This window comes from Eschrichtius robustus, chromosome 15 (genome assembly GCF_028021215.1).
Source record: "Eschrichtius robustus isolate mEscRob2 chromosome 15, mEscRob2.pri, whole genome shotgun sequence".
Lineage (NCBI taxonomy): Eukaryota > Metazoa > Chordata > Mammalia > Artiodactyla > Eschrichtiidae > Eschrichtius > Eschrichtius robustus.
In genome coordinates, this window is record NC_090838.1 from 35173296 (window position 1) to 35199137 (window position 25842).

A 25842-nucleotide genomic window follows, 5' to 3' on the forward strand; every position below is an offset into this window, starting at 1 on the left:
TTAATTTAGGAACTCAGCGGAGAGGCTCCTACTATATCTAGCTGATCTAAACTTGAGCTCATGATAACACTGCACGAAGCTATGGTAGATAAAAGTGATAGGTAATGCCAATAAAACGATTCCACTGACAACACAAACTCCTCCAAGAATTCTTCCAGGCATTGTGATAGGATACATATCTCCATAGCCAACTGTAGTCATAGAGATAATCACCCACCAGCAGGCAGCAGGGATGCTGGCGAAGTCCTTGTTGGATGTTTCCAGGTCCAACCCATGTTCAAGAAGCTGAGAAAGTGCACTAAAGATTGCCATGGCAACACAAATGAAGACAAGTAACATAACCATCTCTCGGTAACATCGTTTGAGAGTCAAACCAAGTGTCTGAAGACCGATGAAGTGACGGGCAAGCTTAATCACCCAAAAAATCCTCATCATTCTAAGCACCCTCAAGGTGACTCCAGCCCTCTGGAGTTGAGAGTTCTCACCCGTAAATACTGTCATTAACACGGAGATGTAATACGGCGTGATTGCCAGTAAATCAATGATGTTCAGGGGTCTCTTGACAAACTCACACTTGTTTTTGGAGACGATGAACCTCACAATGCATTCCGCAGTGAACCAACCTATGCAGATAGCTTCAATTATCCTGTCAGGAGAACAAAAGAAGAATTGATCATTTTATTTTTAAGCATTTTAATAGCTCTTAGATTTCTTCAGATAGTACTACACTGACATACAAATTTAGTTACCTTTCCAGAAAACATAAAAAACAGACAGCATTACCAACATCATCAGACCCACCGGGATGCAAGAGAACAACAAATACATCAACAAATGAAAACTGAACTTGATAAAGTTCTTATTTATATATGGCATGTAATAGCATTGAAAAAAACATTTGTTTGCTTGTTGTCGCTAATACTTAAAAAAAATCTGTCTCTTACTTGGTGGCTTGAAATTAACTTATACTCAGCTCGCCACACTATGAAATGTTATTCCATGAGGACAGTGGTTCTCTACTGTGATGTAAGTTATTAGGTAGGTCAGAAGGGCTTGGTTCCTACAGACAGTGGACACACCCAAGTTGTCAATGATTTACTTCTTGGTAAATAAGAGTGAACTCAAGATCATTTCCGTAAATGTTACTGTATTTTTTTTTTCCTACAGGCTTGTGTGGGAGACACTGAATCTGAGCCTGCCTTTTGGGCTCTGCAGGAACGCCAGTGCCCTCACCAGGAGAGCACCAGGTCATGACCATCCTCATCACAAGCGTTACAGTGGAAAAAAGGCTGAGAAATCCTGCAATGGAGCAAAACAATCACTAAGACCCAACAAGTTTGTCTGTTTGTTTTCCATAGCTATTTTTATTCAACATGTATCTTTAAAATATAGGGCCATGGACTTCCCTGGTGGCGCAGTGGTTAAGAATCCTCCTGCCAATGCAGGGGACACAGGTTTGAGCCCTGGTCCGGGAAGATCTCACATGCCGTGGAGCAACTAAGCCCGTGAGCCCCAACTACTGAAGCCTGCGTGCCTAGAACCTGTGCTCCACAACAAGAGAAGCCACCGCAATGAGAAGCCCACACACCGCAGCAAAGAGTAGCCCCCGCTCGCCGCTCGCTGCAACTAGAGAAAGCCCGTGCGCAGCAACGAGGACCCAACGCAGCCATAAATAAATAAATAAGTAAATAAATAAGTAAATAAAATATAGGGCCACATTTAATCTAGAGCAGTGTTTACCAACCCTTCTAAGTCACTGCACACATTGAAAAGAATATTACCTACATAGCCTACTGGCGTCAAGGGGTAGCATTCCTGAAGTGGAAGCCACCAGCCTCGCCCCACACTCCCCAAGGCTGAGGAATTATTTTTATTTTATTTATTTATGGCTGTGTTGGGTCTTCGTTTCTGTGCGAGGGCTTTCTCTAGTTGTGGCAAGTGGGGGCCACTCTTCATCACGGTATGCGGGCCTCTCACTATCGCGGCCTTTCTTGCTGCAGAGCACAGGCTCCAGACGCGCAGGCTCAGTAATTGTGGCTCACGGGCCCAGCCGCTCCACGGCATGTGGGATCTTCCCAGACCAGGGCTCGAACCCGTGTGCCCTGCATTGGCAGGCAGACTCTCAACCGCTGCGCCACCAGGGAAGCCCAAGGCTGAGGAATTAAATCTCAGCACAGTGGTTAGGAAGCCCTGACCCAGAGTGAGAGGTAATGCTAAGGTAATTTTTAATTAAATTACATTTTTTTATTTGTAAATATTTTCATTTCAGTTATTTCATGCAGTAGCTTTAGAAAAGAAGAAAATGCACTACAGTACATGTCTCTACAGTACAGTGCAAATATGACTGTAATAAAATGTTTTAAACATGGCATTTAAAAAAATTATAATTAAATTACATTTTAAAATTCAAATTTAAAGTTACAATCCTTATACCAACATTCATTTTTCTCCACATAATTCTGTCCTACTATTGACCTAGACCCAAACATGAGAAGTATGATGGAGAGAGAAGAAAATGTAGCAGGTGGGATGGTAAGGTCTGTGGGGCAACATTTTGAAAAGAAGTACCCAAAGTGCATGGCACAGAACACAGATTGCACTGGATGTTTCTCAGGGAAATGAATAAATAAAATTAACCATGTTCCCCTACTATGGAGGTTCCTAGGGCCATAGAGGTTAATTTGATTTATGTCTTGAATAGGTAGTACATTCACATGGTTTAAATTTCCAAGGTAAAAAAAAGAGTACAGAAAGAAAATTCTCACTCTCACCCTATTCCCCAGTCACTTGGTTCCCCAGTATTCACTCCAGTCCCAATTCCTCACTGGTCAGAAGGGCAAGAACCACTGACCAACAAGAAAGTAGTAACTTGAGTATATTAATTTCCTGTGGCTGCTGTAAAAAATTACCACAAACTTGGCAGCTTAAGACAACAGAAATTTATTTTTTCACATACCCAGAGGTCAGAAGTGCAAAATCATTATCACTGGGCCAAAATCAAGTGTTAGTAGGGCCCACTCCCTTCGGAGGCTCTAGGGGAGAATCCATTCCTTGCCTCTTCCAGCTCCTGGTTGGCATTCCTTGGCTTGGGGCCACATCACTCCTATCTCTGCCTCTGTGCTCACCGTGTCAAATCTCCCTCTGCTTCCACCTTGTAAGGATACACATGATAGCATTCAGAGCCCCTGGGATAATCCAGGACAATCCCCCATCTCAAGATTCTTAATTTAATCATATCTGCAACATCCCGTTTGATATATAAGGTAATATCCACTGGTTCCCAAGGATTAGGACCTGATATCTTTTGTGGGGAGGGAGGGATTATTCTTCAGCCTACACACAAACTAAACAGGAAGATAAAGCCCACAGTGAAAGTAATCCAACCTACCGCCCAGTGAGGAAGGTCAGCAGATGAAGTCACAGCTGCCCCTATCTCTTTCTCTACTGTATTACCTGCTGCTCTGCACAGAAACCCCATTACTCTGTGGTTGGCAGCAGCTTCTCTATCCCCACCAGGCTATCAGTAAAAGCTGCTGTCATAATGACCTCTATGAACCTGGAGGCTTAGAAAACTGGGAGGGTAATGAAACTTGGTAGATCTGGAAGATAGGAGGCTGCATTTTTTCAATATTCAGTTTTAATAAACATAATACCAGGCATTCCTTCTCCCTGGTAATGCTCATCAAATACTCCATATGTTCCCCCATATTTCTAGCCCCTTGCAGTTAGGCAAGGTCACATGACCAGTTCTGATCTATGAGCTGTGAGCAAAATGACTACAGTTCTGGGCAGAGGCATGGAAGAGTAGGTGTGAATTCTCTTCCCTGCCGTGGCAACCTGAAAGGCATGTGTCCTAAGTGGCTCCAAGATGGTGGGGTCCCTACCAGCTCAAGTCACTGAGTATATGTTCAAAGAAAGACAGACATTCCCCATCCTGACTCTGATTGGACATGGTATGTGAGCAACCAATAAATCCTTGTTCTGTTAAGCCACCAGAATTTCTAAGTTGGTTGCTATCCTAAGTGATAAACTGGTAAATTCAGTAAGTAATAAGATACACACTCAAAAAGGATTGCAAGAGCACAAAGCAGTCACAGTAATAGTGTTCTTTGATCAGCTGTGGTTTTTACCAGTTCTCTAGCTAAAGTACTATGTCTCTTCTCTAGCCAGACATGAGGAAGAGCACTGGACCTGATGCCGGGAGCCCTGCTGCTCTTCTCACTCTGATCTTCTAAGGGCTCTCCCAGCAATAAAATCCTAAGATCCTATTAAATTAAGAAGAGTAGGGGCTTCCCTGGTGGCGCAGTGATTGAGAATCTGCCTGCCAATGCAGGGGACACGGGTTCGAGCCCTGGTCCGGGAAGATCCCACATGCCGTGGAGCAACTAAGCCCTTGCGCCACAACTACTGAGCCCACACCACGACTACTGAAGCCCGTGCGCCCAGAGCCCGTGCTCCGCAACAACTGAAGCCACCACAGTGAGAAGCCCGCGCACCGCAACAAAGAGTAGTCCCCGCTCGCCGCAACTAGAGAAAGCACCCCGCATAGCAACGTAGACCCAACGCAGCCAAAATTTTTTTTTAATAAATTTATTTATTTATTTTTGGCTGTGCTTCAGTAGTCGTGGGGCAGGCTCAGTAGCTGTGGCACACGGGCTTAGTTGCTCCGCGGCATGTGGGGTCTTCCCAGACCAGGGATCGAACCCGTGTTCCCTGCATTGGCAGGCGGATTCTCAACCACTGCGCCACCAGGGAAGCCCAAGAAGAGTAAAAATTTTAATTGTGCCAGAAACACCAGAACATTTTCAGCTAATTGCTTCCACCAGCAGCCAAACTGTTCAGATTAAAAAGGAGGAAATCCAAATGACACTAAATAATCTCTCAGTAAGGGAATTTCAAAGAGGTAAACTCATCTGTAATGAGGCCCACGGGGCTCCTCCTGCCCACCCCCCAAGTCAGCCACAATTTATCCAGAATTCCACGCTAAGGAGATGAATAAGTGAGAAACCCCAGGCATCCCTCTTTCACCCAGGATTATGCCAAGGCATTCTCCAACAACAAACACCACTAAGCCTGCCAAAACTCCCCATGTTTCCAAATGGCACTCTTGCCAGTGCCACCTCCAGCAACTGCTGGAAAACTTGAGTGCTGTGTTTTACTGAGCACTACAGCAAATGACTGGGCACTCCGAGGGCTACTTCTATAAAAAACAAACTGAAAAAAAGAACGGAAGAAGATACTGAAGGATACCAGAATCCTTTGAAGCCCATTCTGATTTCTTTTGAGGCCCAAACATATAGAAGCTCATGAATTCACAGCTAAATATATATATATATGTATATATATATATATATATATATATACATATATATATATAGAGAGAGAGAGAGAGAGAGAGTGAGTGAGAGAGAGAGGCCTTTCAGTTGGGCACTGTGCTAAGCACTTTGTAGACATCATCTCATTTAACCCTTTTCAAGAACTTTATGGAGTGTGTACTTCCCCTAATATCTCCATTTTACAGATGACAAAACTGAGGCTGAAAAATTAAACATCTCTTCTAAGATCACACAACTGAGAAACTGCAGTGGCATAGGTAACGAAACCCAGATCTACTGGGCTTTGAAGCACTAAGGAACATCTGAAAATGCTAATGATTTTTATGACAATGTTCATTGTTAATATTAAATTATATATGTCAATCTCTTGGTCTCCATGGTTGATGTATTAGAGCAGCATTTTTCACACTGCTGGTTCTTAGCCCATTAATGGATCAAAATTGATGGTGGTTTTTTTTTGGAAATTAAATAGAAATATTAGTGTGCATCAAAGTATAGTTTCATAAAACTTTTGTTTCAGTTACATATAACTGTGTACTAAGTTACGATGTAAAATGTACTCCCTTCCGTAGGCATTGGAGGACCTCAAAAATTGCTGGCAATCATCAGTCATTCTAATTCCCCTAACTGATCCGTCTGATCCGTCATGACAGAAGGCACTTCTGGCAATGACTCAGAGGTTTACAAACAGGCTCCACAGGAGAACAAATGCTTTTAGTGCTAACCATCCCCTCCTGCCTGCAAATAAGACTAGGACAGGACATAAAAAGCCATTAACTATGTTGTATGAGGTGAAGATCAGTCTCCCTCTGGGTGCTAACTTCTCATCTTTTTCCCTCAACATTTTATTGCGAAAAATTTCAAACATGGAACAAATTAATATTTTAAATATACTTGCTTATCACCTATTCATCCCTATATCCATCTATTAACCTTTTTTTTTTTTTTTAACCTTTTTTTCTTGAATGCATTTTAAAATAAATCCAGACATCGGTGCACTTCCATCTAAAAAATTCAGAGTGCATATTATTAACCAGAGTTCAATATTTCATTTTTTTCTTTTGATTTGAACTTTACATGCAATGGAATGCACAAACCTTATGTGCACACTCACTGAGGTTTGACAAATGCGTAATCTCTATAACCGAAACTCCTATCAAGATATAGAGCATTCACATCACCTGAGAGTTCCCTGCCTTATTCATCTTTGTATCTCCTGCCCTTACTTCCCATCAGACATACAACAAGCGCTCAACAGCTTTTTGTCCAGTACAATGTAGCGACTTTGATAGAACTTGAAGGACTGGAATGGCTCTTTGGGGAGCTTTAAGGGATAACTGAAGCCTGTCATCAAAAAATGGTGCTGAAGGGACTTCCCTGGTGGCACAGTGGTTAAGAATCTGCCTGCCAATGCAGGGGACACGGGTTCGATCCCTGGTCTGGGAAGATCCCCCATGCCGTGGAGCAACTAAGCCCGTGCGCCACAACTACTGAGCCTGCGCTCTAGAGCCCGTGAGCCACAACTACTGAAGCCCGTGTGCCACAACTACTGAAGCCCGTGCGTCTAGAGCCCGTGCTCTGCAACAACAGAAGCCACCCAATGAGAAGCCCGCGCACCACGACGAAGAGTAGCCCCCACTCGCTGCAACTACAGAAAAGCCCGCGCGCAGCAACAAAGACCCAACGCAGCCAAAAAAAAAAAAAGAATCCGCCTGCCAATGCAGGGGACATGGGTTCAAGCCCTGGTCCAGGAAGATCCCACATGCCGTGGAGCAACTAAGCCCGTGAGCCACAACTACTGAGCCTGCGCTCTAGAGACCGCGAGCCACAACTGCTGAGCCCACGTGCCATGGCCTGTGCTCCGCAACAAGAGAAGCCACCACGATGGGAAGCCCGCGCACCGCGGCGAGGGGTGGCCCCCGCTTGCCGCAACTAGAGAAAAGCCCACACGCTGCAACCAAGACCCAGTGCAGCCAAAAATAAATAAATAAAAATTAGTTTATTTTTTAAAAAATCATGCTGAATTCAGTTGGACCCTTACCTTACACCAAGTACAAAAGTTAACTGAAGGGCTTCCCTGGTGGCGCAGTGGGTGGGAGTCTGCCTGCCAATGCAGGGGACACGGGTTCAAGCCCTGGTCTGGGAAGATCCCACATGCCGCGAAGCAACTAGGCCCGTGAGCCACAATTACTGAGCCTGCGTGTCTGGAGCCTGTGCTCCGCAACGGGAGAGGCCGCGACAGTGAGACGCCCGCGCACCGCGATGAAGAGTGGCCCCCGCTCGCCGCAACTGGAGAAAGCCCTCGCACAGAAACGAAGACCCAACACAGCCAAAAATAAATAAATTTATTAAAAAAAAAAAGTTAACTCAATATGGATTAACTGCCTAAATGTAAGACCCAAAACAAGTTTTTAAAAAATTCCTAGAAGAAAACATAGGGGAAAAGCTTCATGACATTGGACTTGGCCAAGATTTCTTGGCTATGACACCAAAAGAACAAACAACAAAAACAAAAATAGACAAATAGGACTACATCGAACTTAAAAGTTTTTGTGCCTCAAAAGACACAAACAATAGAGTGAAAAGACAAGTTACAGAATAGGGGAAAATATTTGCAAATCATATATCTGATAAGGGATTAATATCCAGAATACATATCGAACCCCTACAACTCAACAACAAAAAATCAAATAACCCAATTTAAAAATGAGCAAAGGACTTGCATAGACACTTCTCAAAGATGGTATACAAATGGCCAGCAAGCATTTGAAAAGATGCTCAACATCACTAATCATCTGAGAAATGCAAGTCAAAACCAGTCAGAAGGTATCACCTCACACACATCTGGATACCTACTATTAGAAACAAAAACCAGAAAACAAGTATTGATGAGGAAGTGGTGAAATTAAAATCTCTGTGTACTGTTGGTAGGATTATAAAATAGTGCAGCGGCTGTGGAGACAGTAAGGAGGTTCCTCAAAAAATTAAAAACAGGGGCTTCCCTGGTGGCGCAGTGGTTGAGAATCTGCCTGCCAATGCAGGGGACACGGGTTCAAGCCCTGGTCTGGGAAGATCCCACATGCCGCGAAGCAACTAGGTCCGTGAGCCACAATTACTGAGCCTGCGTGTCTGGAGCCTGTGCTCCGCAACGGGAGAGGCCGCGACAGTGAGACGCCCGCGCACCGCGATGAAGAGTGGCCCCCGCTCGCCGCAACTGGAGAAAGCCCTCGCACAGAAACGAAGACCCAACACAGCCATAAATAGATAAATAAAAACAAATACTTAAAAAAAAAAGAAAAGAGAGAGTGAGCATATTTCTCTAAAAAAAAAAAAAAAATTAAAAACAGAACTTCCATGTCATCCAGCAATCCCACTTCTGGTTATATATCCGAAAGAACTGAAAGCAGGGTGTCAAAGAGATATTTACACACTTGTGTTCATAGCAGCACTATTCACAATAGCCAACAGGTGGAAGCAACCTAAATGTCCATTAATGAATGACTCCATAAATAGTAAATGTGTCACAGTCTTACAATGGAATATTATTCAGCTTTACAAAGGAAGAAAATCCTGTCACATGCTAATAAATGGATGAACCTTCAGGACGTTATATACTAAGTGAAAGATACCCAGTCACACACACACACAAAGACAAACACTGTATGATTCTAGCTATAGGAGGTATCTAAAGTAGTCAAAATTCAGAGAAACAGAAAATAGAATGGTGGTTACCAGGGGCTGAGGGAAGAGGAAAAAGAGAAGTTGTTGTTTAACGGGTATTTCCCCTAATATCTCCATATTACAGATTACAAAACTGAGGTTAAAAAATCAAACATCTTTTCCAAGATCACACAACTAAGAAATTGCAGTGGCACGGGTAATAAAACACGGATCTACTGGGCTTTGAAGCACTAAGGAACATCTGAAAATGCTAATGATTTTTATGACAATGTTAATTGTTAATATTAAATGTCAATCTCTTAGTCTCCATGGTCTATGTGTTAGAGTAGCATTTTTCATACTGCTGGTTCTTAACACAGTTTCAGATTTGCAAGAGGGTAAATTTTATGTTATGTACTTTTTGCCCAAAATAAAAATACGTACATGAAACTGTCCAATGAAGGGAAGAAGATAGGAGGCTCCTGAAGCAAGGAGCCCTTCTCCACTTGTAACTTGCTGTGAAACCATGGATAAGCTATTTAATCTCTCTTCCTGAATTTTCCTCAATGGTTAAATGATGAGAATAACAGTAAGACCTATCTCTCAGACTGTCTTAAGAATTAAATGAATTAATATGAAATAATAGTAAGTGCTCAATAAATCGTGTCTATAATTATCATTATTACAAACCATCTCTGGGCTTGCAGTCTTCCCTTCACACTCAAAAGGAGATCACTTCAGTGTTTTCCTGAGTGCAAAGAGAAGGCAAGAATGAAAGCTCCATCCTTTCATTCTCTCTTCTCCCAAGAATTCTGCCTATATTCTCACACACTGCTGGCTGTAGCATAAACTGGTAAAAGCACTTAAAAGAGCAATTGGCAGAATCTATCAAGCTTTATACTGCACATGAAACCCAGCCACCTACTCTAGGAATTTATCCTACAAACACACTTGCATATTTACATAAGAATATGTACAATGAGATCCACTGTTTGTAATACCCAAGGATAAAAAAATATATAAACATCTATCCAGAGGAGATTGATTATATAAATGTATTTCCCAAAGTTATTAGGTTGAACCATATGCAACTGACATTGGAAATTTTATGACTCTACCTTATGCCATGTAGCCACGAAAAAGAGTTAAGGTGCATTCCTGAGCTTTGATGTGAAACAGTCTCCAAGATGTACAGGTGCAGAACAGTACATATATTATGCTTTAATTGTGTGCATGTGCGTGCGTGTGTGTGTGTGTGCGTGTGTATTGGAAGGATACTTAAGAAACTGTTAATACCAGTTGCTGACTCTAGGGAGGGAGCCTGACGCAGGATGGAAACTCACTTTCTACTTTATTACCTTTTGTGCTGTTAAATGATTTACCGTGTGCACATACTATTTTTCCAATTAAGAAAAATTTTAAAGAAAAAGTGAAAAGCATGCCCAACTAGAAGAGCAATCACCATGATGAAGTTGTCAGTGGCTGGAATCAACCAGCACACCCCCAGGAGTAGCACAAAAAGAAAAGTTGCACCCTTCCTACCCCAAGCTTTCAGGCTTGAACGTATGAGGCATTTCCAGCAGGGCTATACAGTGTGATGATACATGGTGTAATCAACTGTACATCACCGTCCACCAAATTCTCTACAGTCTCTTTCGCGTCCTTATAAAAGTTTTCTCCACAAGTTCAATGGGGGAAAAAGGCAGGAATCAAACAAACAAAAAAAACTTGGTTTTTTTCTTATGTATTTTAATTACCTTACAGAAAGAAAAAATCCATACCACTCATATATTTTGTACTCTAGATCAGTAATGAAAATAAACAAAAACATACATTAGGTACTTACTCGAGTACCAAGCATTTTTCTGTAAATTTATACATATTAATTCATTTAATTCTCACAACTGAATGCACAGGATGCAGAGAACAGGGATCCTCACTGGGCTGCCAAGTGAGATGTGCAGTGGAGAGAGGCGTGATTGTAGGATTTATGGCTGGAAGCCTTATGGCAACACTGAAGCCTTATGGCAAAGCTGATAGATTTTCAAAGTCAAGTTATAGCTTTAAAGGCAAAGGGAAACCCTTAAAGATTTGGCAACAGGTGGATTCATTCGTTGAATAAGCATTTCTTAAGACGTTACCGTGTGCTGGGCATATTGCCAGGCCTGTGAGCTGGGAAGAGGCCAAGTGTACTGTGGCAATATACATCGGGCAGATGTTTATGGGCTGACTGGAGGGTGCAAACAGTCAGGAGGCTGTGACACAGGCAAGAGAAATGGAAGGCCCAAACTGGCGGATGATGGGAATGAAATGAAATGAAATAATGAAATGAAATGAAATGGGGGATAGATGGCAGAAGACTTCAACAAGACCCTACCACTGGCTGGCTGTAAAGGGCACAAAGAGCTGCAGCTGCAAGGATATGAGCAGACGCCCAAGACTCAGCAGACCTTCACCACCATCCTGGACCTCGGAGAGACGTGTGGGTCAGAGGGAACCAGGCAGATGCCTCGAGGCAAGCGAAGAAAAGAAAACCACCCAGCAAAATCTTATTACAAGAGATGGCCACTCTGAACCAGTCTCTTGATTTTCCTAACAGATGAAAAGACAGAAATCATCTTTCCAGAGCCAAATTATGAAAAGCATTTCATCAACACCATGCTTCAGTGTTTGTGTTCATTACCCTGTAATCGAGGACTTGGCTCTGGGCTGACTCTGAAGAAACAATCCACATTTCTGTGTGTATCTCTACCAGATGCTCTCAAAGTCAGGGACACCAGGGCAGCTTTTCTTCACCAGATGCTGAGGAATGAGTTTTCAGTAAACCACCATGTTCTAGGTGAACATACACATAACAAGTGGAGAGACCCAAAATCTGTGGTCCTGGTTCTCACTACTAAAAAACTTCCCAGAGGTGAGAGCAACAGAAACCCAGACCCATCAACACCTGCCCATCCAGGCCACCAGCGTTCTCCACTCCAGGTGGGTGCCCTTCATCCTGCAGGTACAATAATCTCCCCCAGCACCTTCACCTCCACTCCAAAGAGACACTAATCCATCTAAATAATGATGCAAGAAGATCAACTCACTGCAAGAATTGATCTGTTCCCAATCCATATATAACTACCCGATGGGTTCTACTTTTTTTTAAAATTTCACTGGCAGTGCATTAGTAAAAGAATTTTTTAAAAAAGAAATGATATCAAGAGACCATCCTCCTCAGACACGATCATCTTATAAAAACTGATACCAATTCTTTTTTTTTTCTACTTTCTCTTTTTGTTTTTTTATTTATTTTTTGACATTCATTTTTTAAATATTCTTTTCCATTATGGTTTATCACAGGATATTGAATATAATTCCCTGTGCTATACAGTAGGACCTTGTTGTTTATCCATCCTATATAAAATAGCTTACATCTGCTAATCCCAAGTCCTTCCCTCCCCCAATTCTTTTCTTTTTTTTAAAATTAATTAATTTATTTATTCATTTATTATTATTTTTTGGGGCTGTGTTGGGTCTTCGTTGCTGCATGGGGGCTTTCTCTAGTTGCAGCGAGTGGGGGCTACTCCTCGTCACAGTGTGTGGGCTTCTCATTGCGGTGGCTTCTCTTGTTGCAGAGCGCAGGCTCTATGCGCATGGGCTTCAGTAGTTGTGGCATGTGGGCTCTGTAGTTGTGGCTCGCGGGCTCTAGAGCACAGACTCAGTAGTTGTGGCGCACAGGTTTAGTTGCTCCACAGCATGTGGGATCTTCCCGGACCGGGGCTTGAACCCATGTCCCCTGCATTGGCAGGCGGATCCTTAACCACTGCACCAGGGAAGTCCCTAAAAATGGTTTTAAAAATGCAAAATAACGCTATATTTTATGTGTAAATACATACGTATGTACAAGCATATATTAAAAGTGTTTTTGATTCGCCCCTTCGCTTAGACCTGCTAGGCGTCCCTGCCGGGTGAGGAGGCTGAAGCCATGGAAGCCCACGCATACTACACCTTGGAATAGCTGTCTTGGAGGAGGGCACTCCAGAGCCCCACATGCCACCGGGCCTGAACCTAGAACAGGCCTGGGCCTGGGCTCTGGATAACTTCCCTGCGCTGAGCTGCCCCTCCTGCCAAAGCCCCCACTTCTGTGGGAACGCGCACTACTGTGCATGTGGGCTGCCGCGTCATGCCTGCACCGGACACGCAGACGGTCCCCAGGTGGAGAGCGGCCAAAAACGCTGGTGAGACCCACACATCCAGGAGCCAGTGGCTAATCCAGGATGGAGCGACAGTCCGTCAAGAAGAGGCTAAAGCCAAACACCGCAGGGCACAATAGGGCCTGAATAGCCAGGAGATGTCAGCAGCAGCAGAGGCCGAAAGACACGCGGCCAGATCGCCTCCAAGTGCCCAGGCCGTTCCCCACCCCACACCCCGGAGCTGCGGAAACCCTGTGGAGGCTTGAAGCCCCGTGGAACTCGGCAACGAGAAGAATCGCGGCCTTCTGCCTGGCCCACATCGCCCCTTCAACCCATGCCCTGGCCTGGGGCCTGGGTCATCCCAGTGGAGGGCTCGTTATGCCTGTCTGGACTCGTCCCCTGGGCCCCGCCTTGCTCTGGGATAAGCCTGGAAGACTGTGGGGCAGAACATTCCGTATGTCTCTCCTTTCCTGGATTACTGACAGGTTTCTCAATTAGAAATCTCTTTTCAGGGAATCCATACTATCTTAAGGAACTTTTTTGTAGCTGTACTCAGAATTGTCATGTTTATGTTAATTCCAATTATGAGCAATGATTAAAACACGCTTCCTTAAAAAAAAAAGTGTGGGCTTCCCTGGTGGAGCAGTGGTTAAGAATCCACCTGTCAATGCAGGGGACACGGGTTCAAGCCCTGGCCCGGGAAGATCCCACATGCCACGGAGCAACTAAGCCCATGTGCCACAACTACTGCCTGCGCTCTAGAGCCCGCGAGCCACAACTACTGAGCCTGCGTGCCACAACTGCTGAAGCCCGTGCCCCTATAGCCCATGCTCTGCAACAAGGGAAGCCACTGCAATGAGAAGCCCACGCACCGCAATGAAGAGTAGCCCCCGCTTGCCGCAACTAGAGAAAGCTCCTGCGCAGCAATGAAGACCCAAAGCAGCCAAAAAATAAATCAATTTTTTAAAAAATGTGTTTTTGTTTGTTTGTTTTGGCTGAGCTCTGCGGCATGCAGGATCTTAGTTCCCCGATCAGGGATCAAACCCACACCCCTTGCATTGGGAGCACAGAGTCTTAAGCACTGGACTGCCAGGGAAGTCCCTAAAAGTGTTTTTTTGTTTTTGTTTTTTAACCATATGGGCAAAATATTTTAATGCATCATCATCAAAGAGAACATAAAATCCTCTGTTCTTCAAATACCTATTGCTGGTTTTTTTTTTTTTCTTTCTTTCTTTTTTTTTTTAATCAGTCATCAATTTTATACACATCACTTTATACATGTCAATCCCAATCGCCCAATTCAGCACACCACCATCCCCACCCCACCACAGTTTTCCCCCCTTGGTGTCCATACGTTTGTTCTCTACATCTGTGTCTCAAATTCTGCTCTGCAACCCGGTTCATCTGTACCATTCCTAAAAGTGTTTTTAAATGCATAAAATAGTAACACCAAAGTCAGGAAAGTAGCTATATCTGTGGAAAAGGAAATGATTTCAATGGGCAAAAGGCACCTAGTAGACTTCAACTGTACTTTTTATGTTTTATTTCTTAAGATGGGTGGTAGGTACACAGGCGTTCGATGTACTATAATCTATACTTTTTTACATGCCTGAAAGACTTTATGATGGTTTTCTGCATAACTTCCTCTTCTGCCTTCGTAAAACATGTATTTCCTTTATTTCACAGATTGACTTGTTCTGCTTTTTAAGTTTTTGGTAATTGTATTCAAAGAAAACAAATTTTGATTGGCATAAAGAAATCTACATTTTAAAAAAATGCTTAAATTTTGCTTTATTTTCAGTAGTCTCCTAAGTTAAAAATAATTCTTTGGAGCATTTGCTGTAGAAATGTTGAAGCACCAACATCCACCATTTAAATAAACTATACAGATTAAATGAGAAATAGGGACAATTTATTTTAAAAGCCCATCGCATAAGGTACTGTTTTTTTTGTTTGCTTATAAATTTATTTATTTATTTATTTATTTTGGGCTGTGTTGGGTCTTCGTTGCTGTGCGCGGGCTTTCTCTAGTTGCAGCGAGCGGGGGCTACTCTTTCGTTGCAGTGCACAGGCTTCTCATTGCGGTGGCTTCTCTTGTTGCGGATCACGGGCTCTAGGCACGCGGGCTTCAGTAGTTGTGGCACACGGGCTTCAGTAGTTATGGCTCACGGACTTAGTTGCTCCGCAGCATGCGGGATCTTCCTGGACCGGGGACCAAACCCGTGTCCCCTGCATTGGCAGGCGGATTCTTAACCACTGCACCACCAGGGAAGTCCCCAGCTATTTTTCCACTTTGGAATTTATCCAACATATGTACTTATACCAATTTGCAGAGAAACATGAAAAAGACTGTGTTCTGCACTGCTGTTTGCATTTTTTTTTTTAATTTTTATTTATTATTTATTTATCATGTTTATTTTTGGCTGTGTTGGGTCTTCGTTTCTGTGTGAGGGCTTTCTCCAGTTGCGGCGAGTGGGGGCCACTCTTCATCGCGGTGCGCGGGCCTCTCACTATCGCGGCCTCTCTTGTTGCGGAGCAGAGGCTCCAGACGCTCAGGCTCAGTAGTTGTGGCTCACGGGCCCAGTTGCTCCGCGGCATGTGGGATCTTCCCAGACCAGGGCTCGAACCCGTGTCCCCTGCATTGGCAGGCAGATTCTCAACCACTGCGCCACCAGGGAAGCCCTGCTGTTTGCATTTTTGAAAAACTACAGTCAAGCTAACCATTCCACAGCAGAGTAGAGCAGGGACCTGGGAATCAAATGCCAGGTCACGACTTAACCACTATGTGAGTCTGACATACTACTTAATCTATCTAAATCTCAGTCATAAAATGGGGATAACAATGGTGCTACTTTGTAGGATTATTATGAGACTTAGATGATAAAATAATTGTAAAACCTTAACAAGTGACTAGCACATTATAAGTATTCAATAAATATTGACTATTACAGCCATTACTATAACTGATAGGACAGACACTTGTAAATGAACTGTGGCCCATCTATACAATGGAATACTACACAAATTTTAAAAAGAAGGAGGAAGATTTATATTAACTGATGTGGAAAGAGTTCCTAGATGTTAAGTGAAAAAAGCAAATTGCTAAACAAGATTATAGAATGATCCCAGTTATAAATTTAAAAAGACACCTGTAAAGGGGCTTCCCTGGTGGTGCAGTGGTTAAGAATCCACCTGCCAATGCAGGGGACATGGGTTCAAGCCCTGGCCTGGGAAGATCCCACATGCCTCAGAGCAACTAAGCCCGTGAGCCACAACTACTGAGCCTGTGCTCTAGAGCCCGCGTGCCACAACTACTGAAGCCCGTGTGCCTAGAGCCCGTGCTCCGCAACAAGAGAAGCCACCGCAATGAGAAGCCTGCACACTGCAACAAAGAGTAGCCCCCGCTCGCCGCAACCAGAGAAAGCCCGCGCACAGCAACAAAGACCCAACACAGCCAAAAAATAAAATAAAAAATAAATTTATTAAGAAATAAAAAATAAAAAGACACCTGTAGGGACTTCCCTGGTGATGCAGTGGGTAAGACTCCATGCTCCCAATGCAGGGGGCCCAGGTTTGATCCCTGGTCAGGGAACTAGATCCCACATGCATGCCGCAACTAAGAGTTTGCATGCCACAACTAAGGAGGCCACGTGCTGCAACAAAGACCCAGTGCAATCAAATAAATAAATATATAAATAAATAAGAGACATCTGTATAATATGCATATATAATTATATGTGCATGCATATGTGGATAGTATACATATACACATATATACACACATATATATGTGTGTGTATTTGTATATATGCAAAGAAAATTTCTGGAAGAATACTCAGAAACTGGGTAATAGGATGCAGGAGAAAGAGGCATGTTTACTCTTTACTCTGTAACACTTAGAACCATACTTTTTTCCAATGAGCAAAGTTTTCATTTGAAAAAAAAAAAGAATAATGTTTAAAATAACTTGCTTACCAAAAGGGAGGATAAAAGCACTTTGATTAAAGAAAAGGTATTAACAAAAGGAAGTTTCCACTGAATTCTAAAATTGGCAGCAGATAGAAAAACCCTGTACACATATTAAAAGAAACAGTCCACTGTGAAAGAACAGACTTTAACTGAGGTTCTGGGTTATGTTCAATCCTATCAGAGATCTATTAATTACTGGCTTCCGAAAATATCCACCTTATCTGCAAAGTAAAAGCACTGAGACTTTCATCTTCAGTTTCAAATATTGCTTTTATTTTTAAAGTACTTTAAAAAACCTATTGCATTTATATAATACTGACCTAAAAGGCAATAGAAATAATACAATTGAGTTTTAAATTTCCATCACCTGCTGTTTCATTTTGATTTCATTTTTTAAACTTGGGCTTAAAATAACACCTAAAGAAATTTAAATATCTTTAAATCTCAAAGTCTTACAACACAAAGCAACTTTTAGAAATAATTTCTAAAGAACAGATTAAAATTACAGCAAGGCTTTGCATGCTAAAGAGATTTAAAGCTCAAAAGAGAACACTGCTGGGCTTCCCTGGTGGTGCAGTGGTTAAGAATCTGCCTGCCAATGCAGGGGACATGGGTTCGAGCCCTGGTCTGGGAAGATCCTACATGCCTACATGCCGTGGAGCAGCTAAGGCCATGCGCCAAAACTACTGAGCCTGCAGTCTAGAGCCTGTGAGCCACAGCTACTGAGCCCACCCTCTGCAACTACTGAAGCCCGCACACCTAGCCCATGCTCCACAACAAGAGAAACCACCACAGTGAGAAGCCCACGCACCACACGAAGAGTAGCCCCTGCTCGCCGCAACTAGAGAAAGCCCGCGTGCAGCAACGAAGACCCAACACAGCCAAAAATAAAATTAATTAACTAATTAATTTTTAAAAGTTTAAAAAAAAGAGAACACTGCTGCTGAGATAACTGAGGGACCAAAAAGTAAAAGGCACAACTTATTTATATCTGGTCCATCTTTTATTATTTATTTATTTATTTATTTATTTATTTTTAAACCCAAGCCCCCTGCATTGGGAGCACAGAGGCTTTTTTTTCTTTGTTTTTTTTTTATTTATTTATTTTTTAGAAATTTATTTTATTTTTGGCTGCGTTGGGTCTTCGTTTCTGCACGCAGGCTTTCTCTAGTTGCAGTTAGCAGGGGCTTCTCACGGCAGTGGCTTCTCTTGTTGTGGAGCATGGGCTCTAGGCATGCGGGCTTCAGTAGTTGTGGCACTCGGGCTCAGAAGTTGTGGCTCGCAGGCTCTAGAGTGCAGGCTCAGTAGTTGTGGCACACGTGCTTAGTTGCTCCACGGCATGTGGGATCTTCCCTGACCAGGGCTCGAACCCGTGTCCCCTGCATTGGCAGGTGGATGCTTAACCACTGTACCACGAGGGAAGTCCCTGTAGTTTTCTTTGAATGGGGTCCTAAATTAGAGAATAAAATATTTGCAACTCATGTCATTAACAAAGAGCTAATTTCTTAATTCTTTCTAAAAATCTTCCAACTAAGAAAGTCATCGCCAAAATGGGCAAACAGTACACACAGCTCACTGAAAAGTAAAATAACTGAGTCCTAAATATATGTAAAGATGCACATTTTTACTCAAGGCAAAAGTAAATTAAAACTGTTAGACACCATTTTTCACCTTCCAGCATGATAAAAAATCAAAAGTATAGGTATAATGTTATAAGTCATAATTCTAGTTATTACTTTAAAATGTATAACTCAGAAATAACTAAAAAAAAAATCAAAAGTTTAATAATGCTTTGTAGAGTATGAAAAAACATGGTCTCTCACATGCTGCTGGTGGGAGTATAAATTGATACAACTTTTTGTAGAGCAATTTGGAATTATCTATGAAAATGACAAGTACAAAATATGGAGTAGATAACCAACAAGGACCTACTGTAGCACAAGGAACTATATTCAATATCTTGTAATAATTATAAAGGAAAAGAATCTAAAAAAGAATACATATATATGTTACTGAATCACTTTGCTGTATACCTGAAAGTAACACAACATTGTAAATCAATTATATTTCAGTAAAAATTTTAAAAATTATATATATATATATATATATATTATATATATATAATTTTTTAAAAGACAAGTACAAATGTCCTTTGACCCAATGACTTACTTTCAGGAATTTATCCTATGGATATACTTTCATGAAAGCAAAATAATGTACATGTACAAGGATATTCACTACAGCATTCCCTACAGACAAGAAACAATGTTAAGTGTCCAGAAATTATAGGACATTCATACAATGGAACGTCATGCAGCTGCATAAAAGAACTGAGCAGTTCTTGGGATTTTTTTGTTGTTGTTGTTTTTTGGCTGCGCAGAGTGGCTTACAGGGTCTTAGTTCCCCGGATCTTAGCTCCCCACCAGGGACTGAACCCACCCTGGCAGTGAAAGCGTCAGGTCTTAACCACTGGACTGCCAGGGAAGTCCCCAAACCATATATTCTTATCTTTATTCCTTTTGCACAGTAAGTACTTGATAAATAATTATTCCCTGACTTACCAGACTTTTTTCTCATTCTAGCACAGGATCCCATTCTCCTCAACTAAGAGTTCCACCACCTGAATGCCTCAGCCTTAACCCACAGAGCTTTTCAATCTATGCAAGAGAAGATATATTCCTGGAAGGTTATGTTTTGAAATGTAAGATAAACAATAGATATTTATTGTGCCTGAATAATAGTTTTTTCTATAAGATGCTATCATAATAAATAGTACAAGAGAATAAGAGAATTTAGATGCCTTCTAGGGCTTTTCATCTCATCTAGTTTGGGGGCTAAGACATGGTTATATAAAAAAATAACCACCATGCTAGGAAGAATATTACAGCTGCCAAATGAGTCACACAAGTAAGCAGTCTCTCAAGAAACTCAGGAGGAAATATCACATCTACTAGGGTAGTCAGGAAACGCTTCAAAAGGGAAACAGAATCAGAGTTGGGCTTGATGGATGATCTAATTTCAATAGGCAAGGGACTGACTGCACAGTAAGGGACATCCAGGTGGTTCAGGAACAAGTGAACAGGCTGGTCTGGACAAATGGAGCCTGCAGGTGGCAGGGAGTGCTCCTAGCTCCTGGAAATCCACTTATTCAGTCCCTGAGCCTGTATCCTTCCAATGCCCTGGATTTATTTTGATTCTTCCTACTATCTCCCAGAGTTGTCATTTCATCTCCATTCTCACCAACCTCAAAGCAATCCAAGCTCTCATTCCCTCCCTCTGCAAAAATCTCCAAATTAATCCTCTTATTTCCAGTCTCCACCATCTCCAATTTATGGTGTACAACTCATGACATTTGTTACTTTATACTCATGATCCACTCACCCCAAACCTGCCAACAGCTAACCACCGCCTGCAAAATAAAATTATTCTCCCTCTCATTCCAGGCCTTCTAACATTGCCCTGTCTCCATCTCTCACTCCATCACTGGACTCACACTCCCTAAACGTAATATACAAATGTCATGCCTAGGCCCCAGATGTTCCTATTACCCAGAAAATCTCCGTATTTTGTTCCCAGGTGGGGTACACATGGTTGTACAGGTTTCAAACACTGTAGTTTACATAAATGATACTGCCTGCTAGTGCTGGGCAGTGCACAACCTCTGCAACCTTCCAAAGACAGCTTGTTTCCATCCTCTCCCACCTTGAGACCTTCCCAGAACAACTCAACTCAATTGTTGATCAGTTGTGCCTCTAATTCCTACATCAACTGCCAGCTTGACACGGTTTCCTCACCAAAAAATGTTACAATATTTGGAATACCAATAGTACCTTGAACACAGCGGATACTCAAAAGATGCTTGCAAGTTACAGTGGGTAAGTCAACAAAGGCAGATTGTGGTTAACGGGCAAAAAGCCTTGGGGAGGGACTTCCCTGGTGGCCCAGTGGTTAAGAATCCGCCTGCCAATGCAGGGGACACGGGTTCGAGCCCTGGTCCACATGCCACAGAGCAACTAAGCCCAGGTGCCACAACTACTGAGCCTGTGCTCTAGAGCCCGCAGGCCACAACTACTGAGCCCACGAGCCACAACTACTGAAGCCTGCGTGCCTAGAGCCCGTGCTCCACAACAACAGAAGCCGCCACAATGAGAAGCCCGCGCACCACAAAAAAGAGTAGATCCCGCTTGTCGCAACTAGAGAAAGCCTGAGTGCAGCAATGTAGACCCAATGCAGCCAAAAATAAATAAATTAAATAAATAATTTTTTTTAAAAAAGCCTTGGGGAATTCCCTGGCGTCCAGTGGTTAGGACTCCACACTCTCACTGCCAAGGGCCGGTATTCGATCCCTGGTCGGTATTCGATCCCTGGTCGGGGAACTAAAAATCCCATAAGCCACGCAGCGCGGCCAAACAAAACAAGACAAAACAAAACCAAACCAAAGGTAAAGAGCCTTGAAGGCCAAGAGAGAAGTTCCGACTTCATTTGGGAGATGACAAATATGATCAGAAAGATGTTTTAGGAAGAAAGACTAATTTCAGCAACTACAAGCAAACAGGGTTTGAGACACTATTCTCAAAGTACCACCTTAGTTGTCTGTTGGAGGGGGCCTGTGGGAGGCTCTCTCTGTAATGTGCAGCCTCCTCAAGTCATTCAGTCATCCTTCAGTTTATCTGTTTGGGATTACAGATAATGGTTTTCATATACCTACACTCAGAGTGAAGCTTAAAACCGGGCCATTAAGCCAAGAAAAACATGTTTCTGCCTGAAATATCTGCGTATCTAGGAAACAGTTCTGACGTGAATAATTATATACATACATAAAATACATATACACAAATAAAACATTTATCTTCTTCCTTCACTTCTTTTGCAGTCTTCCTCTTTTCCATCTGTCTCTTCCCTTTTTGGTTTCTTTCTCTCTCTCCCCCTAAAATTATTATTCATGTCTCTCATTTCTTTCATAAGTACATAAACTAATTTCATTGTACTGATGGAATACCAAATAAGTAATTCTTATCTGTAAATTGAAAACTCAGAAACTAATACATTAAACAAAATGAGTTTTCTAATTAATTTCCTTTCAAAGCATGTGTCTTAGATTTCATGTCAAGATAACATATCAGTAATGGACTCCATGGTTCCAGACAGTTTATTTACTTCTTAGATTTAAATAAAAATCTTTACTCTCCAAAGGAAGAATATTATGTGGAAGTAATCCACTCCAGTATCAAGGCACATAGCACCAGTGGAACCATGCACATATCTATCAGGAAAAGATTACCAGGCAAGCAACCAAATTTTTAAAATGAATGGAGAGTGAATCTTAAAAGAGGATCCAAGGTAAAATACATGATACAATTTTGTGTTTGTGCCCAAAGAGGCTGTCTCCCTTGAAAGTCCAACTTTACTGTTTATTCCTCCCACCAAATATGCAAAATAAACTCACTAGAACTAAAAACAGAAGTATGCTATCACTATTGAAAGGTAAGCAACATCAAAGGAAAGATCAAAATATTTTCCTTTCATCCTACTAAGGTGAAAAGAAAAACCATTAAATACTGGATACTGTTTCTGAATTTAGGGCAGTTTCCCATGGCTTTTTCCCTCCCCAGCCTGAAGATCTTCCGGAAGTCATAGTGTGAATCTTTGGTAACAAACGGTGGACAGGTGCTTTGCTAACTCCATACTTGGTAGGAAAAGAAGAGAGAAAAGGGCACGGACATCCATTACTTAGAATCTATCGCTAAATTAATCTCCTTTATAACAATTCCATTACAACTCATGTTATGCAGAGTGTATAGAGTGTGTGGGCAGTGTACAGCAGACCACACTCCATGATAACAAGACTTCATCTTTTCAAACACCATCAGAAATTGGCAAATAATTCAAACTGCTCTTAGCCCAAGGTTAAATTGTTGAATACTAACGATGAAAGTTTAGAAAAATCTAATTAACCGGTTGCTAATTTGCTCAAAAGTAAACTACAAACATGGGAGGCTTGTTCATCTCTATCTGCGTCTCCCCAAGGCTGGCGATTCGCCCTCAGGAGGGGCGTCTAGTGGGCGGACCAGAGCCGGCTAGAGCTGGGGAAAGGGGCGGGGGGGTAGTGAGGACCAACCCACCCCTTGGCTGGCCGCGCCTGTGGCCGCGCTCGGCCCAGAACCCGGCCTGGCTTGGCCTCCCACAGGCAAACAGGACGGAGACCGGACCGACGGACGGGACGGACAGACTCGACAGGACGGACAGGACGGGCAGAGAAGCAGTGCGTCCTACCCGGAGGGCTCCCTCCCAGGGCCGGCGGAGTACCTGCTCCGGTCATCCAGGCTGCGGTTGTCGGCCGCCGCGGCGCGCCAGTCGGGCAGTGTGCTGGCGCACAGCACCACCATGGACACGATCACGAACACCACCGACACGCTGGCCAGGATCTGCGCGGCCAGGGACGACGTGGGCTCCTCGAAGGTACGCCGCATGCGCTCCAGCCAGCGCCGGGAGGGGGCCGCCTCGGCACCGCCGGGTCGCGCCTCGTCGCGGCCCAGCGCGCCCGGCTCTTCGGCCGTGTAGAAGGTGTAGGTGTCGGACATGCGGTCGTCGAGGCGGCGCTGGCAGCAGTACTCGAGGTGCGCGCCCTCCAGGCCCCAGTAGATCATCTCATTGTAGAAGGACAGCTCGCACATCCGCGGCGCGAAGCGCAGCTTGCCGTGGCCGCGCACGTAGAGCAGGATGAAGCCGAAGGCCTCCGAGTGCCGGTCGAAGAAGTACTCGTTGCGCTCGCGGTCGTAGTCGTCGCACACCTCGAGCACGTCGCGCTCCGAGCGACAGCCGTGCAGCCGGCTCACGCGGCGCAGCGGGAAGTCCTTCAGTAGCTCCCGGGACAGCGAGTACCGGGCGCCGCCCACGTTCAGCACCACCGAGGCCGCCCCGCTGCGCCTGTAGGTCATGGCTGGCAGCCCAGAGGCCCCGAAGCCCGACGGCGCCGCCGCCGCCGCCCCCCCGGCCGCCGCGCGGGGCCTGCCTGCTGTTGGCCGACCGGGGAGCGCGCCGTCGGGCCCCGCAGGCTATACCGCCGGCTCTCCCTCCGTGCTCCGCTGCTGCCCTTCGCTGGCCCGGGAGGCCCTCGGCTCTAGGCTCTTCGGCAGTCCGGCGTGGCTGCTAGCGACGCTCCCTCCGCACGGCCGTACCTGTAGGTGGCCGGGGAGTCCCCTCTGGCGCCAGCGCTGCGCCCCACGGGCCGAGAACGAAGCTGCCAGCGCCGCCGCCCCTCGCGTCTGAGGGATGCCCCCTCCGAGGCCGGGGTGCCCTTTCAAGGCGGCGGCGCTTTCCCCCCCTGGGGGGCGTGCGTGCCGAGAGGAGGCGCCGGCGCTGGATGTCTCTGGGTCCCTGGCGCTCCCTCCGGCCGCGGCTCCAGCACGCGCCCCGCCACCGTCCAGAGGCAAGAGGTAAAGTGAGCGGGTTCGGAGGCGGCGAAGAGCCGGCTCTGAGAGGCGGGGGCGGGGCCTCCTCGCGGTTCCCCCTCCTTGCCTCCTGGCTCCGCTCCGCTCACCTCCCTCTACGCGCCGCCCTCCTCTTCCCATCCGCGCCCTCACCTCGCTCGGGCTGGGATTCCCCGGCGCCCCTCCCTGGACCTCGGGCTCCCCGCCTCGTGACGCCGTCCTCCCCCTCCGCTCCCGCCCCCAGTGGCCAGGAGGGGTCCGCGGAGCAGGGATGCGCCGAGCCTGGAGCCCCGGGTGGAAGGGGTAGCAAAGCCCCGCGGCCGGGGTCTCGGCTCCGGCGTCCCGCCCCGGACCATCGGGATGACTTGGGGAGTCTCCAAGGGCCCTTTTAACGGCCCCCAAAGGGAGGCGACAGGAAGGTAAGGAGGAGTGAGGACTGGGGTGCGGGATATGAGGGGCGGGGACAGACGGCGTTGGGAGAGCTTTTTCCAGAAGCTATTCGGAGCCCAGCTCGGTTTCTGAGACCGCCCCAAAGGATTTCTCAGAGAAGGCACCCCAGCAATTCTTTTCTTGCCGACTTTGTTCTTCCTCTCCCGGCGCGGAGACTTACGTACCGCGTGCTCCGAAGGCGGCCACACATCCCAGCACCCAGTCTCGGTGCCGCCTTCCCGCCTGCCCTGTCTCGGAGGGGAGCGGCTCCAGCCCCCGCTTTCTGGGGCGCGGGTCCTAAGAGAGCACCGAAGTGTAGCGCCGCTGGACCCTCTCGTGACGCTTCCTGCAGAGTGGCGTGAAAGTCTGGGGAGAATTGCCTTGCCACTGGCAAGAACAGAATTTCGCGTTGCCTTCGTCTGCCCCCTCCTTTTCATAATGTCTTGATTTCCCCCATGCACCTCCAAGTCGGCTGCAGCACCGGCCCTCGGAGCTTGAAGAGCCCTTTAAGGCTCTGCAGAGCGAATTGCCCGGGGCACTGCTCGATGCTCTGGGAGTGGGCTCCATTTGGCAGGGATTATTTTAAATTGCTCCCAGCAATTCACACGACACCCGATACAGGCAGCCCTGCCCGCGCAGTACCCGCCAGAGGCGAAACAGGTGAGTTGTAAGGCAAGCTATGTTAAATGTAAAACAAGTACTGGAAGAAAAAATAAGAGTGGGGTGGGATGTAGTGGATGCGGTCTTTTGACCTCAGAGTAAACCCAGCTGGTTACTTGGGAAAGGTTTTACTTTGCCCTTCACTTTTCATAATTTCGTAGGATTGTCCCCTGCCCACTA

The 25842-nt window shown here is 44.9% G+C and overlaps 1 protein-coding gene across 2 annotated transcripts; it reads right to left on the reverse strand.

The window, feature by feature from the left end:
• On the reverse strand, window positions 1-24081 carry KCNG3 (potassium voltage-gated channel modifier subfamily G member 3). 2 transcript variants are annotated; one of them, XM_068565071.1, is made up of 2 exons: window positions 23450-24081; window positions 1-646 (listed from the first exon to the last, which is right to left on the reverse strand). In XM_068565071.1, the coding sequence occupies exons 1-2, from the start codon at window positions 24079-24081 to the stop codon at window positions 1-3; spliced, it is 1278 nt and encodes a 425-aa protein (XP_068421172.1). The 2 variants fall into 2 exon arrangements, with proteins under 2 accessions (XP_068421172.1, XP_068421171.1); XM_068565070.1 differs by having other exon boundaries at window positions 23417-24081.
• Between the last annotated feature and the right edge of the window lie 1761 nt (window positions 24082-25842).

Bases quoted from the DNA above. Each gene is read 5' to 3' on its own strand.
- KCNG3 (XM_068565070.1), bottom strand. From the start codon at position 24,081: ATGACCTACAGGCGCAGCGGGGCGGCCTCGGTGGTGCTGAACGTGGGC. The intron at 647-23,416 runs GTAGGACGCACT...TTCTCCTGACAG, and splicing joins CCTGGGAGGGAGCCCTCCGG to GATAATTGAAGCTATCTGCA.